The sequence below is a fragment of the Aquarana catesbeiana genome, linkage group LG07, assembly GCF_042186555.1.
Source record: "Aquarana catesbeiana isolate 2022-GZ linkage group LG07, ASM4218655v1, whole genome shotgun sequence".
Classification (NCBI taxonomy): Eukaryota; Metazoa; Chordata; class Amphibia; order Anura; family Ranidae; genus Aquarana; species Aquarana catesbeiana.
In genome coordinates, this window is record NC_133330.1 from 323,409,150 (window position 1) to 323,424,181 (window position 15,032).

The following is a 15,032-nucleotide window of genomic DNA, read 5'->3' on the forward strand; positions in this document are numbered from 1 at the left end:
CCCACTGCTGCACAGCCATTCACTGGGAAGATCAGTGTACTGTTGCTTCTTCCTCCCCCAGCTCTTATGCAGCTGAGAACAGAGAGAGCAAAGGGTATGTGATTACTTACAAAAAAAGGAGGAAAAAAAGGTATTTATAATGTTTTTCTTTTCATATATACACATGCTTTGCCTTTCATTTCTTTTAAAAACTGAGAGAGAGATATTTATATACATCTCTATATATCTAAATATAGATCAAAATCTATTTTTATCCTGTTCCTCATTTTACAGCACAATTCCGTTTCCTTTAGGCAGTAGTATCTCTTTAAAAAACAAGGAGCCATATGGAAGCTTAAGATCAACCACTGAAAATTCACCTTTTCTTCATACAGAGAATTTGAATAATGAATTGATTTGTGGTTTCTTGCTCTCTGCCTGAGAAACAAGGTGGAGATCATTACTCACACTGTGGAGGGATCGCTGCTTCCCATTTCCCATCCGCTTTCCCCAGTGCCTGTGAGAGTGACTGAGTTTGATTTCCCAGTCCTCCTCGCTCACATGCCTGCAAGCGGTAAAATCTGTGCAAAGAGACGTTCTGTCAAACGGTTCAAATAAACGGTTTTACTTGCTGAGACACGCACTTAATAAGATTTTCTCACTTTGCTTTCCCACCAGAACAAGAATATAAGGAATGTATGCAAAACATACTGAATGTGTAGGCATCGAGGGGTTGCTGTGTATTTGAGGAAACGTAGGGCATGCTTCCAAACCTGCATTAACGCTTTGTTTGTCCAATAGTGGGTTTTTTTTTTTGTTTTTTTTTGTCTGCGCAAACCGCTTAATGCACAGTGAAAATCCAAACATTGGAGCTGCTGCCTGCCAAAAAGTTTGTAACTGTCCAGCCAGTGGTGTGAATTACACAGACCGAAAAGTTTTGTAACTTCACCTTCCGCTCCAACAGGTCAGCAGTAATTACTTTGTATGTATTGGGGGGAAATACAGGCATATACTTATCCATCATGCTATACCATCAGGGAGACGTGTGATTGGCCCCAAATTTATTTTGCAGCAGGGCAATGACCCCAGACATTTGCAAAGGGGAATTTGCTTTGGAGGAATAAATGACCTCCAATGTTGGGTGTCCCACGTGTGTGGATGTTTCTGCATTATATCAAATTATTAGAAGAGTTTTTACGTTATAAGAATGGGGTGCCTCGAGATTTTCCATCATTTTTAAGGGGTGTCTTGACCGAAAAAAAAAGGTTGAGAAACACAGCTCTAGATGATCTTGTCCCGGCACTGACCCAACCCAACAACTCTTGCAGAATCGGCCATGTAGGAAGTGCATAGATTTCAGCGAGTGGGCAGACCAATATGTTTGTACAGAGAGGGAAAAGCAGTCACTATATATTCCTCATGTATGTATTTAATTTCAACCTATACAAATAAACTAGATTTATAGACCTTATAACACCTCTAATGCCACGTACACACGAGCGGAATTTCCGTCGGAAAAATCTTGGATGGTTTTTCCGACGGGATTCCGCTCAAGCTCGGCTTGCATACACACGGTCACACAAAAGTTCGCTGAACTTTCGACCGTCAAGAACGCGGTAATGTACAACACTACGATGAGCCGAGAAAATAAAGTTCAATGCTTCCGAGCATACGTCGAATTGTTTCCGAGCATGCGTAGGAATTTTGCGTGTTTGAATTGGTACAGACGATCAGAATTTCAGATCTGAACTTTTTTCGACCGAAAAATTGAGAACCTGCTCTCAATCTTTTGCTAGCTGGAATTCCGCCAGCAAAAGTCCGATGGAGCATACACACGGTCGCATTTTCGGACTAAAAGCTCTCAGTATTGATGTCAGGGTGATCTCTTTTCTATAGTCATATTTGTTTCTTCTAAGACACCCATAGCCCTAATACGACAGTCACCTGGTGTGACCATCATCACCAATTATCTTAGGTTTGGTACAGCTGTGGGCACATTTTGTACTCCTGATCGGTATTGTACATCACAGTGCAGATTGTTACGTAGAATAAACATGTTAGCAGGTGCATTTCCAGCCAGATAAAAATACCTCCCATCCACACAAGTGACGCCACTTGTCATTTGTACATTTTATTGGACTGATGCTTGTTTTTTGTTTTTTTGAAGTTTGGGTTGAGTCACAAAGTTTGTGCATTGCTGTGTATATCTTAGCAATCCTGAGAAATGTTGTTACAAACAGTACGTTGCCATTGGGCCGATGTCATTCCTGTGCTCTAAGCCAGACTCGTTTTTATCATGCCTGGAGGCCTTTTGGTGTATAACATGTGCCTGTATTTGTGTCTTGTTCTGCCTTTTTTGCAGTGTCCCATCTACATACCCTGTATGGATACTACGGCCGAAACGTGTTAGTATTTGTCACGTTGTAACTGCTGGAAGTGCTGAATTAAAATCGCATTATAAAAAAGCATTCGTGTGCCGGCTTGCTTTGACATTTGGTCATCTACATACCCTAACTAGCAGTATTAGGAGTAATGCTGGCCATACATGGGTCTAATTCCGAATTTTCTTTCACAAATCTGAAATTTTGTGATCCGATGGTGCCAGTGGAGTTACCCTTTAAAGCTGTGCACAAAAAAAAAGAAAGGACCAGTATCTCCTGTGGCCTCTTTGCAGCCTGTATTTTTCCTATTCCTGACTTACCTTGTTCTCTGTGCGCAGATGACCATCTTGGTAGTGGAGCAATGCTTTTCTGCTTCTGTCAGTGCTGCCCCCTGATGACTGGTGGGGTAGATTTCAAGAAGCGGCAGCAGAGGTGGAGGAAGCACAGATCCACTGAAAGAATGAAGTAGAAGCAGGGGGATCCTAGCTTTGTGAGTCCTCAGGAAAAGCTTCTTCTCCAGCAAGGAGAACTGTGAGCAACACAATAGTGCACCTTGCCAAACCTCGCTCCAAATTGAACAGTGCTTTAGATGATCTCACGCTGTAGATATACAACTCTGAGGCTCAAGGCACAGAATTTCTAAACTCAGAAATTTCACAGTTTTTTTTCCAGGAGGAAAATATTTGTGCAAGGTACTTCTTAGGCACAATTATCATTTCTAAATATTCACTGTACCATAGCAAATGTTTGTTTTAAAGTGGAAGTTTAATCAAAACCTAACTAACTCTAAACCCACTCTCTTCCACATTCTGAGTCTAAGCTATTGAACCCTGTAAAGGAAAAATTGCTATGCTTACCTGTTCTCCAGCCGCTCTGGTCCCACGCTAGGCTGTCAGCGGGGGTTTCTCTGTGTAGGAGTGTGCAGGAGAGACAGCCGACAACGGAAGCCCCATAGTAAGTCTATATGGGTGACGTCACTTCCCAGCCGTTGTCGGCTTTCTCCTGCACACAGCATCCGCCACTGGAGACCGGAGCGGCTGCAGAACAGGTAAGTATATAGTGATATTTTTCTTTACAGGGCTAGATAGATTAGGCTTAGAATGTGTCGGAGAGTAGGTATAGCGTTAGTAGGTTTTGACTAAACTTCCACCCTAATTCCACTTTGACAGTATAGTCTATCTGGGTAATAGGCTTAACCGGAAAACGCTAAGAACCTTTTGGGCAACTAAGACTTAGTGAACAGACTTCTGTGGAGTACAGCAGGCAAGTCAATGTTTGTACAGTTCGTGTGCAGACTGTTTGACACTGTTCTTCAGTGTAAAGGTGCCCATAGACATCAGGTGACACTTACACAACCTGGTAAACTGATTATATGTCTAGAATGACTCTGCAGTCTGTGAAATCACCTCCTGGCCAAATAATCCTGGAGAAGGAATTCATTATATAGGGTAGGACATTTTATACTCGGTACTGTAGTTGTTCTGATGTAAGGTTGGAGTAAATGTTGTCTGCACAGTGCATAAACATGCACGCTTGGGCAAAATATGACTGTTCATTCAGCCAATCATATCTTCCAGTCTCCATCTTCTTTCTCTGAACTATTGACAAGCAATGAGAAATCCCTTCCACTTTGCTGCATCACGAGCACATTCTGCCTATACTTCTCAGCATTGAGGACACCATTGATCCTGACCAAATCTCCAATTGCATTTGCAGAAATGCAGCCCCAAACTTGCATGGAACCTCCGCCATGCTTCACTGTTGCCTGCAGACACTCATTATTGTACCGTTCTCCAGCCCTTCACCAACAAGCTGCTACAGCCAAATATTTCACATTTTTTAACTCCTCAGTCCAGAGCACCTGCTGCCATTTTTTTTGCATCCCAGTTCCTATGCTTTCCTGCATAGTTGAGTTGCTTAGCCTTATTCCCACAGATATGATATTTTGTCCGCAGTCCTTCCATAAAGACCATTTCTGGCCAGACTTCTCCAAACAGTAGATGTGTGTACCTGGGTCCCACTGGTTTCCACCAGTTCTGTGCTGATGGCACTGCTGGACCTCTTTTCCAATGTCAAAAGGAAGTATGCATGATGTGACTTTTATCTGCTGCATAGTCTCCTTGGTCGACCCCTGCGTCTACGGTCCTCAACCTTGCCTGATCAATGGTGTCCTCAACATTACCCGTTTCTTTTTTCTTAGTGTTTCTTCAAAAGAGCTTGAACATCACATATTGAAAGCCCAGTCTGCTTTGAAATCTTTGCTTGGGAGAGATGTTGCTAAGGCAGTATAAACTACCTTGTGTCTTGTTGCTGTGCTGAGTCTTTCCATGGTGTATGACCTGTGACATGAAACAGTCTTCCACAGCCTCACCTTAGTAGCAGAGTTTGGCTGTTCCTCACCCAGTTTTAAGCTTCCTACACAGCTGTTTCTCTTTCAGTTAATGACTGTGTTTCAACCTACATGTGAAATTGATGATCATTAGCACCTGCTTGGTATAATTCGTTAATCATACACCTGACTCCAATCCTGCAAAATCCCTGACTTTGTGCAAGTGTAAGAATTCATGCTAATTTGAAGCCAAAGGGGAGTCACACCAAATATTGATTTGATTTAGATTTTTCTTCTGTTTGCTTACTTTGCATTTTATAAGTTGTAAAAAATAAATAATGAAAATATATATTTTTGAAAGCATTCTTACTTTACAGTATTTATTCACACCTGCCTTGCATAACACACATACATCAGGCATTGCAAGGACCCTGGTGTGATTATCCCTTGCAGACACTCTTTGACGTATATTCTGGAGATGTTGACAATGTTTAAACTTTAAGTAGCAGACTGGATCACAACTTACGTCAAACGAGTGGAACAACTTTTGTTAATAAGGTTTTCGTCCAGTCATCCAGTGTTGTACGTAGATACGCACAAAGTAATTTATAAAGTTTTAAATAAGGAGAGTATCTCTGGATTCGGATTCTTCAAAGTTGGGTTAGAAACTGGACCCAGACTACAGAAGAAGAAACACAATAAAGAAAACAATTCCCAGCACACCTACCAGCTAGCCAGCAAAACGAAAAAAAAAAAAAACACATTTACGCTGTTTAACAGTTTGTATTAAAAACAGATTTTAGTTGCACAGATTTGCATGTATACGTGGAAGCTGCACTGTCTCGTCAATCCACCTCTGTGGAGCGTGGTCCCTAACTCCAATCTGCATGAGCCTCTATGTTGGAGCATATATAGCAATGAATACATTGAGGGCAGGTATACATGGAAAACACACCAGAAGCACAGCACAATGCAGGGTGGATAAAAATAAATGCTTAAAAAAGAAAAAAAATCTGATTTTTTTTTTTTTTTAAATTTAAATCTGTCTTTTTTTTATTATTTAAATCTGTTTTTTTTATTATTTAAATCTGTTTATTTTATTTAAATCGGTTTTTTTAATTATTATTATTATTTAAACCTGTTTTTTTTTTTATTTCAGATTTTTTTATTTAAATTTGATTTTTTTTTTTATTCATATAGCATTTCTTTTTATTTTAAATCAGATTGTTTTGATTTTTATTAAGTTTATTTTAATAAAATGCCTGTGGAGTAAAAATCTAAAGATAGTTTTCTATTTAAGATACATTAATAATTTACTTTATTCAGCATGAAACAGAGCTAAGTTATGTAGCAGGAGGCTGTATAGTCTGAAATATTTAGATTTTTGGTAAACTCATGCAATAAATCCAAGCTCTGCAAGCTGAGAGAACATGCACTGCATTGATGCATTCACACAATTTCACAGTAAGCGTGAGATAAAACAAATTTCAGGAATATTCCTTTATCCCATTGTTTTGCAAATCTTTTTACACTACTAACTGTATGATTGAATCGGTTCTGATATCGCTGTTTTATTAACCTGACAGCTTATTATTCTAAATAGGAAACCTTCATTTTGTTTGCAAATATTAAAGATTCTAATTACCAGTGAGAATAAGTCCTTACATTTAAAGCGGAAGTAAACCCATCGATTTAACCGTTTCAAAAAACGGTAACATTTCCGTCACATGCCGGGAATGTAACGGTCACATTGGTTGTGCTCTCAACCAAACTGTCAAACCATCCAATGGCTGGTGTCATAACTGATCACATGTGCAGCATCATGGCTGTTGGAGATTAAACAGAGGCCAAGATGGCAGCTTCCTTGGCTGAATACATTTTGCCCCAGTAGGTGGGACTTTGGCATTTAGCTGCTAATGGAGGGCACAGATGTCCCCTCCAGTCTCGCTGCCGCCAGCCTGTCAAACTCTATATGAGGCTAACCGCTTTATGATCTTTTAGACCAGGAGTCTCCAAACTTTTCAAACAAAGGACCAGTTTGCTGTCCTTCAGACTTTGGGGGGGGGGGCAGTGGATAGAAATTGTCCAGGTGTCAGTTGCAGGAAAAACAATGCCCCGTCTTTGATGCGACCCTGGACTGCTTTGTGTGCCGCTCAAGCTCACTGGATGGAACGGGGTCTGAATCTCAAGCACCCAACACTAGCAGTGCCTGCATGGGAAGGAGCTCATCCCAGCTCTTACAATGACTAGCAGTAAAGAAAGGTTCCCTGAAGCTGCATGTCTATGTTGTCCCTATACTGGGTGTATGAATGGCAACATCAGCCTGGAATCCGACCAGGCCACGCCCCCAATGCATTTTGCTCTGCCCCTTGGAGCTTAGTCCTGGACCCATGACTAAGCTCTGAGGGTCGGAGTGAAACGCGTTGGGACGTGGCCTGGTTGGAGTCCAGGCTGAGGTTAGATTCATACACCCAGTATAGGGACAACACGGACGTGCGGCTTCAGGGAGTCCTTTCTTTACTGTCCCATCTTTGGTACCAGGGGGAGTAACCGTGCCCCATTTCTGGTTATAGTAGTAGGAATAGTGTCCCATTTTTAGTATCAGTGGGAGCGATAGTGTCTCCTATCTGTGAGATGAACAACGCCCCAAGGGCCAAATAAGGGCAAGAAATGATGGATTATAACTTGTATAATATGAAAGATGATGTTACTCCGCGAGAATCGTGAGAGAGTCATGATCTTTCTTCTAAGCAAAAACATTGTGATTCTCATTTTAGCCCGAATTGTGCAGCTCTAGTGGCTGGCAGTCCCAGAAAAGCTGACAGCTGTATAAAAACAAAGAGCTAAATGATTCCCCCCCCGTACCTATGTAGTTTCAGCAGAGCGTTTTCTACTATAGGAGTTCCGGTGACGTGCTGTCTGGACAGGTGTGATGGGTTTCTGCTAGGTTTGGGTTTCATCTTTTTTTTTTTTGTCAGGTGTTCTGCTCTTTGTTCCTGAATCTGCCTTGAGTTTCATCCAGTATAATAAAGCTGTAAATACAAGTATTGCTATGCGAAAGTATCTGCAAGAAGACTGTAATGCCGTGTACACACGGGCGGACTTTTCGGCAACAAAGGTCCGACGGTCTTTCCAACGGACTTTCAACCGAACAGACTTGCCTACACACGATCACACCAAAGTCCGATGGATTCGTACATGATGACGTACAACCGGACTAAAATAAGGAAGTTGATAGCCAGTAGCCAATAGCTGCCCTAGCGTCGGTTTTCGTCCGTCGGACTAGCATACAGACGAGCGGATTTTTCGATAGGAACTGGGTCCAGCGGAGTTCCGACTTAAAGATTTGAAACATGTTCCAAAATCTAAAATCGGTCAGATTTTCGACAGAAACAGTCCGCTGAAGATCCGATGAAGCCCACACACGGTCGGATTGTCCGCCGGATTCGGTCCGTCGGACCAGTCCAGTCGAAAAGTCCTCTCGTGTGTACACGGCATAAGTGTATGTGGTGCCCATAACAATTGACCAAATCACAATTTCATGCTTCTATAAGGAAAAACAACTTTCAGGACTTTACACTCACCGGCCACTTTATTAGGTACACATTGCTAGTACCGGGTTGGACCCCCTTTTGTCTTTAAAGGCCAAGTTCACTTTTTTTATTTTTTCCTAAATTCCAGCCCCCCGTATGTACTAATATAGCATTCATGTATTTTTTTTTGCAACAATATCAAAGCTTTCCATAAAATCTACAGGCACGTACCTTACTGTCACTTTACTGTCCTCCATCCATGATTCCAAACATATCTATTGCTTCTGTCTTATATCCTTACAGACTGTAGGTCATGACACAGGAAGGAGTTGACCAGCTGATCTCATTAGCACACACCCTGCATCATCTAACCTCCCATTCCCAGATGCACGTTTTTTTTTAATGCAGTGCTCACCCTGCTCACTAAATACACAATCAGATTGCATAGTGTTTATACAAGTACATAGAAAGGAGTGGACAGAAACTCTCAGCTGTCAAGCCGCATTCACATCTCTGCTTAGCAGGAACTTGCATTTCCACGTGTTGTTGTTGGTTTTTTTTTTTTTTTTTTTTTTTTTTTTTTTGTGAAGGGGGTAGGAGGTATTTTGGAGCATTTTTCACTCATCACACATTGGGCAGCCCAATGTGTGATTGTCATGACCTACAGTCTGTAAGGATGTAAGACAGAAGCAATAGATACGTTTGGAATCATGGATGGAGGACAGTAAAGTACATGTCTGTAGATTTTATGGAAAGCTTTGATATTATTGCAAAAGAAAGTACATGCATGCTATATTGGTACATAGGGGGGGGGCTGGAATTTAGAAAAAAAAAAAAAAACAAGGTGAACTTAGCCTTTTAATTTTTCATGGCATAGATCCAAAAAGGTGTTGGAAACATTCCTCAGATTTTGCTCCATAGTGACCTGATAGGATCACGCAGTTGCTGCAGATTGGTCGGCTGCACATCCATGAAGCCAATCTCCGTTTCCACCACATCCCAAAGGTGCTCTATTGGATTGAGATGTGGTGAGTGTGGAGGCCATTGGAGTACAGGGACCTCATTGTCCAGTGGTGAGATGATTGGAGCTTTGTGACATGGTGCATTATCCTGCTGGAAGGAGCCATCAGAAGATGGGGACACTGTAGTCATAAAGGGATGGACATGGTCAGCAACAATACTCAGGAAGGTTGTGGTGTTGGTACTCAATTGATACTAAGGGGCCCAAAGTGTGCCAAGAAAATACCCCCCGCCCCCCCACCCCCCCACCATTACACCACCACCAGCCTGAACCGGTGATACGAGGCAGGGTGGATCCATGCTTTTATGTTGTTCACACCAAATTCTGACCCGACCATCTGAATGTCGCAGCTGAAATCGAGACTCATCAGACCAGGCAATGTTTTTCCAATCTTCTATTGTCCAATTTCGGTGATCCTGTGTGAATTGTAGAATTGTAGCCCCAGTTTCCTGTTCTTAGCAGACAGGAGTGTCACCCGGTGTGGTCTCCTGCTGCTGTAGCCCATCTGCTTCAAGGTTCGATATGTTGTGCGTTCAGAGGTATTCTGCAACATTGGGTGTAACGAGTTGTTATTTGAGCTACTGTTGCCTTTCTATCATCTCAAACCAGTCTGCCCATTCTCTTCTGATATCAACAAGGCATTTTCCTCCACACAACTGCCGCTCACTGGATATTTTCCCTTTTCGGACCATTCTCTATAAACCCCAGAGATGGTTGTGTGTGAAAATCCCAGTAGATCAACAGTTTTTTAAACAGCCAGTCTGGCACCAACAACCATGCCACTTTCAAAGTCACTTCAATCCCCTTTCTTCCCCATTCTGATGCTCAGTTTAAATTTCAGCAAGTCGTCTTCACCACATCTAGATGCCTAAATGCATTGAGTTGCTGCCATGTGATTGGCTGATTAGCAATTTGTGTCACCAAGCAATTGAACAGGTGTACCTTATAAAGTGAGTGTACAACTTCTAGATGTTTACAGTCCTGAACGTTTGTATCCCACGGGTATATGACTGGATGGTGGTTCTCCTGTGTTTTCACCCCACACAGTTCAGATGGGTTTGCTCGGCTCAGTGACTGGCGAGGTGCCACAGATCACTTCTTTTGTGTGTGATTTGCTGAATGCTGACGCTGGCACTTTACAAATCCTGTTTATTGCTCTGCGGACATTCCTCTGTACTGTACAATATGCCCAGGACACTGAAATCAATGTGAAAAGATCTCTAATAGTTTGTAGGATGTTTTGGTCCCTCTGCAGTTGCTGTGAAGGTTGGCCTTGTAAGCCTTCCAGAAAGATTTAGTGACTGCACTGGTGAGGATGCTGAGGATTATAGTTCCTGTACAGCTAGAGGGGTCCCAAGGTCACAAAGCTCTTTGCAGCTTGTCCACATTGCCTTACCATTGTCATATATTGTCTTAGGACCACTGTTTCAATCTCAATACAAGTCTATGGGAATGCAAAAGCAACTGAAGCAGGTCAATTACACCTGTAATGAACTCTGAATAAACCCAGAAAAATCTCAGACTGATGTCAAATGCACGCACTGCCTTTCCCTAATCAAAGCCCATCGACAGGTACCATGTGTTGTGAAGTGGCTTGCAGAAGTATGTATTTATTGGTGTATAACATGCACCTTTTCACCCTGAAAATCTGGTGCAAATAGCGTGTGCGTGTTATACGCCGATACTTCAATTCTAGCTGCCGCGGAGGGGGGCGGGACAAGCGCCGTCAGATTACATTCAGTGAGAATCTCCTGTTTACTTGGCGGCCTCTGTAATAGTAAGTCCCGTCTCCTGGGCTGCCATTGGACCACTGTTCTGTCCATCATAGGAGATTCTCACTGTATGTAATCTGTTGGCGCTTGTCCCGCCCCCCTCCCTGTCCCCTCTAGGCTGCAGATGGGCATCGATCAGGCTGCACTGATGGCATTGGTGAGGCTGCTGCACGGATGGCAGTGGTGAGGCTGCTGCACTGATGGCAATGGAGAGGCTGCTGCACGGATGGCAGTGGTGAGGCTGCTGCACGGATGGCAGTGGTGAGGCTGCTGCACGGATGGCAGTGGTGAGGCTGCTGCACGGATGGCAGTGGTGAGGCTGCTGCACTGATGGCACTTGTGAGGCAGCAGATGGGCATTGATCAGGCTGCATTGATGGCAATGGTGAGGCTGCAGATGTGTACTGGCCCTTATTTTGCTTCAAAGTTCCTTATTTGATTTTTTTTTTTTTTCCCCTGAAACTTCCCTCTTAAAATGAATGTGCGTGTTTATATGCCGATAAATGCGATATGTATTTGCCTTTTTTCCTTATTTTGTGCTGCTACAGCCAAAGATATATAGGATTTTATTTGCACACCATAGTGCATAACACTTTTTACGCTATTGTGCATCCAATGCTGGCTTTTTAGTGTGCCTGGGAGGCGCAGGGCACAACCGCTGCTTGCAGCCTGTCAATATACCTGCGTTGCGGCATGTGTCTCAGTAAAAATATTCAGCCCTGTCCAGCCGCAGCATATTCTATAGACTTTGACAGGCTGCAGGCAGAGGGGCTGGGCGCTGCACCTGTGTCTCCCCAGGAACATTAGAAGCTGGGACTGAATTGCACACAAGCTAAACGCCAAGTGTGAAGTAGCCTTAAGCTCTGGTTCACATTGGTGCGTTTTGACATGCGTTTTGACATGCGATTTGACATGTTAAATCTGCGGCAATTGCTGGAAAGGCAATGGCACCGTCCTAATCGGTGCGACACTGCATTTGCGGCGCCACACCGATTTCAAAAAGTAGTTTCTGTACTACTTTTTGCAATTTTCGGGATGCGATTTCCATTCACTTCTGTGCAGTAACCCGCACAGATGTCTGTGAAATCGCTGCTGAAATCGGGGCTGACATGCGGGAGTGAAATGGTTTCAGTTTAGCTGAACTCGCACGGCTTCATTCCCGCAGCTCGGTGTGAACCTGGACTAAAGGTGGAAAATATGTACAGTATAGTATTTACTTTGCACTCCCCGAGTTGTTACTTATTAGAAGCACTTTGGCTGCAATTACAGCTGCCAATGTTTTGGGGTAAATCTCTGCTAGCTGTTCATACCAGGTTCCTGTCCTTTCTGCCCATTTTTCTGCAAGATTGAATCCGGACCTTTTCACAACAGCAATTTTCAAGTACGTCAAAGATGTGGGCTTTTACTGAGTCATTCTAAGACAATGGGGTTGATTTAATAAAATTGGAGTGTGCAGTTCTGCATAGAAACCAATCGGCTTCCAGGTTTTTTTTTTTTTTTTTTGTTTTTTTTTTTGTCAAATCTTAAAGCGAAGTTCCAGCCGCAACATTTTTTTTAAAGTCCACAGCTACATGTACTGTAGCTGCTGACTTTTAATAAGGACACTTACCTGTCCTACCCGAGGCCGATTCGTCCACATGTTCGGGTGCAGGCGCTGCCATTCCAACTAAGAGAAACCGGCAGCGGAGCCTTTAGGCTTCACAGCTGGTTTCCTACTGCGCATGCGCAAGTCGCTCGGAGCATTGTGAATGGCCAGCTCGTCTTCTGGGGGACACACAGGTCCCAGAAGGCAGCGGGGGGGAGAAGGAGGAGAGCTCACCACAGAAAAATACATGACTTACTGTGCCGTGGCGGGGCTACGACAGATGTAAATTTTATTCTTTCTAAAAAGGTAGGCAAGAAAATAAAAATGGGTATCCAAAAACGCGGGGTGGTCTTTAGTTTAAGACCCCTTTCACACTGGGGCAGTGCGGGCGATAGCGGTAAATGTGCATGAAAATGATCAATAAATGTGCAAATATAAAATATAAATCAATATTGCAATCAATGTTAATAAATCCAGTGCATATATACATAGTCTCTTGAAAGGTACAAAAAAATGTGCAAAAAAAAGTGTATAAAGTGTCAAAGTGCAAAGAAAAAAAAAATCCGGGTGATGTGATCACACTTGTCCCCTTTCACAATCTGCACACGGTGTCCCCAGCCTCTCGCCTCAAATAAAGACCCCAATGGATCTAATCGCACATCTGTGTAATCCTCAGTGGCACTCTCCACTCCTCTCCTTTCTAATAGGAAATGACAAGGAGCAACGGCTGTAGCTGCAGGTGGTGAAGGACTCCTCTCCTGTGCTGTTCACGTCCTTTTAGACCTCCCTCCTCGCTCTCCCCCAATTTAGGGGTCATAGGTAGACATAAAAAGAATCCCCATAGTATTGTATTCCATAAAATAATTCTATTATAAAGGTAGTAACTTACATAGTCTGGAATATTTAGCAACGATATAAAACAAAGATTTCCGGTCTCGGCACCCGGCTCCTCCCGACGCGTTGCGTCACTATCACATGACTTTATCAAGGGCTTGGTGACACTACAGGAGTATAGCAACTTTATAGTCACTATTACACTGCCTATTGTCATTTCACTTTTATTTTTATTTTATTGTAATCTACACATTGAGTAGCGCATAAGTATTATTTAAGGGTTTGGCAGCAAAGAGGGTGAATGCAGTCATGATTTTTAAAATTTTTGTAAATAATTTGTGAGGCAACGTAGATATCTTTTACACTTCTATAGAGTCATGGTCAAGTCCAACCTATTTATCTGGGGGCACTGTAGGTCTCTTTCATACAGGTAGCCGGGGGGCAGTAAAAACAGGTGGCTGAGACGCAGTTTTGCCACCCTTCCCCCAGTTGCCCACCTAAAGGCTGTGCGCAAAACGTGACATGCAGAGTTGACAGGCGGCATCGCCTGTCAAACTCTTGTCATTTAAGTCAGCGGGACCACGCTGCAACCACGATCCGAATCCTTGGCTTGTGGTTGTGGCACATTAACCCCATTATATACGGCTTATCGGCTGAAAATACTCTAAACATAAAGGCATTTAGGAGGCGGTAGTGTCCTCTTGAATGCCTGACAGCAGCCGCTTAGCTGCGCTCCGAAAAATGCTCCACCACAGATTGCTTTTCAGCACTGTGAACCTAGCTTGACTCTTCCCTGAATGGGCAGGTTGACCGTGTCGCTTCAAGCTGACAGACTTGATTGACAGTTCGGCTGCCAATGGTGTACCAGTGATTGAAGAAGATGCACCTAGAATGGAAAGCCCATTGATGAGTTTGTAAATGCTGACCACTTTGCCATCAAACTATTCCTAATATTTGACTGTCTTCGTGTTTGTTCTCCATCTCAGAAATAAAATGCTGGCGTTTTAGGAGATTTAATTATTATGGAATTCAAAAACGTTTCCCGTGTTCATTAATACACCAAGCATGAGCTGGCATGTTCACTAGATGTCATGTATTTGTGTGACATTTGCTAAAATTAAAAATAAAGTTCAACCTTCCACATTGTGAAATCCAATCCATTGTTTGTAAGGTGTGTGTGTCGCATCAGCACGAGCCATGTGTGTCACATACATGATGGAGGAATTTTTAGTACATTCCTTTCCCAGGCGTCTGAATTTTCCTCCGCCAGGAGCCTGGGTGTGTGCATGCGTGTGGCCTACTTCAAGCTCATATCTGTGGAATGTTTTGATTACCCAGAATGGTTTTAGATAACCTGCAACTTTCCCTTCTATCTCTTCCTCAGACTTCACCAAAGATGTCCACCAAAACTACCAGCACGAATAACATAGCACAAGCAAGGAGAACCGTCCAGCAACTCCGAGTGGAGGCGTCTATAGAGAGAATAAAGGTAATGCTCAGCTCCAATATTTTGTCATATTTGCAGCACCCATAGCTTCATCAGTCCCCGTCCTCAAGGAGGTTACACTCTAAGGTCCCGAACTCATGTTTATACATATA

The 15,032-nt window shown here is 43.0% G+C and overlaps 1 protein-coding gene across 1 annotated transcript in view; it reads left to right on the plus strand.

Annotated features, from left to right (window-relative positions):
- Window positions 1–15,032, plus strand: part of GNG12 (G protein subunit gamma 12) — a 208,840-nt gene that overhangs the window by 181,624 nt on the left and 12,184 nt on the right. Inside the window, exon 3 of the mRNA XM_073593771.1 lies at window positions 14,818–14,922. Within this exon, the coding sequence (XP_073449872.1) occupies window positions 14,830–14,922 (93 nt within the window). The 5' untranslated portion in view covers window positions 14,818–14,829. The remainder of the gene's footprint in view (window positions 1–14,817; window positions 14,923–15,032) is intronic.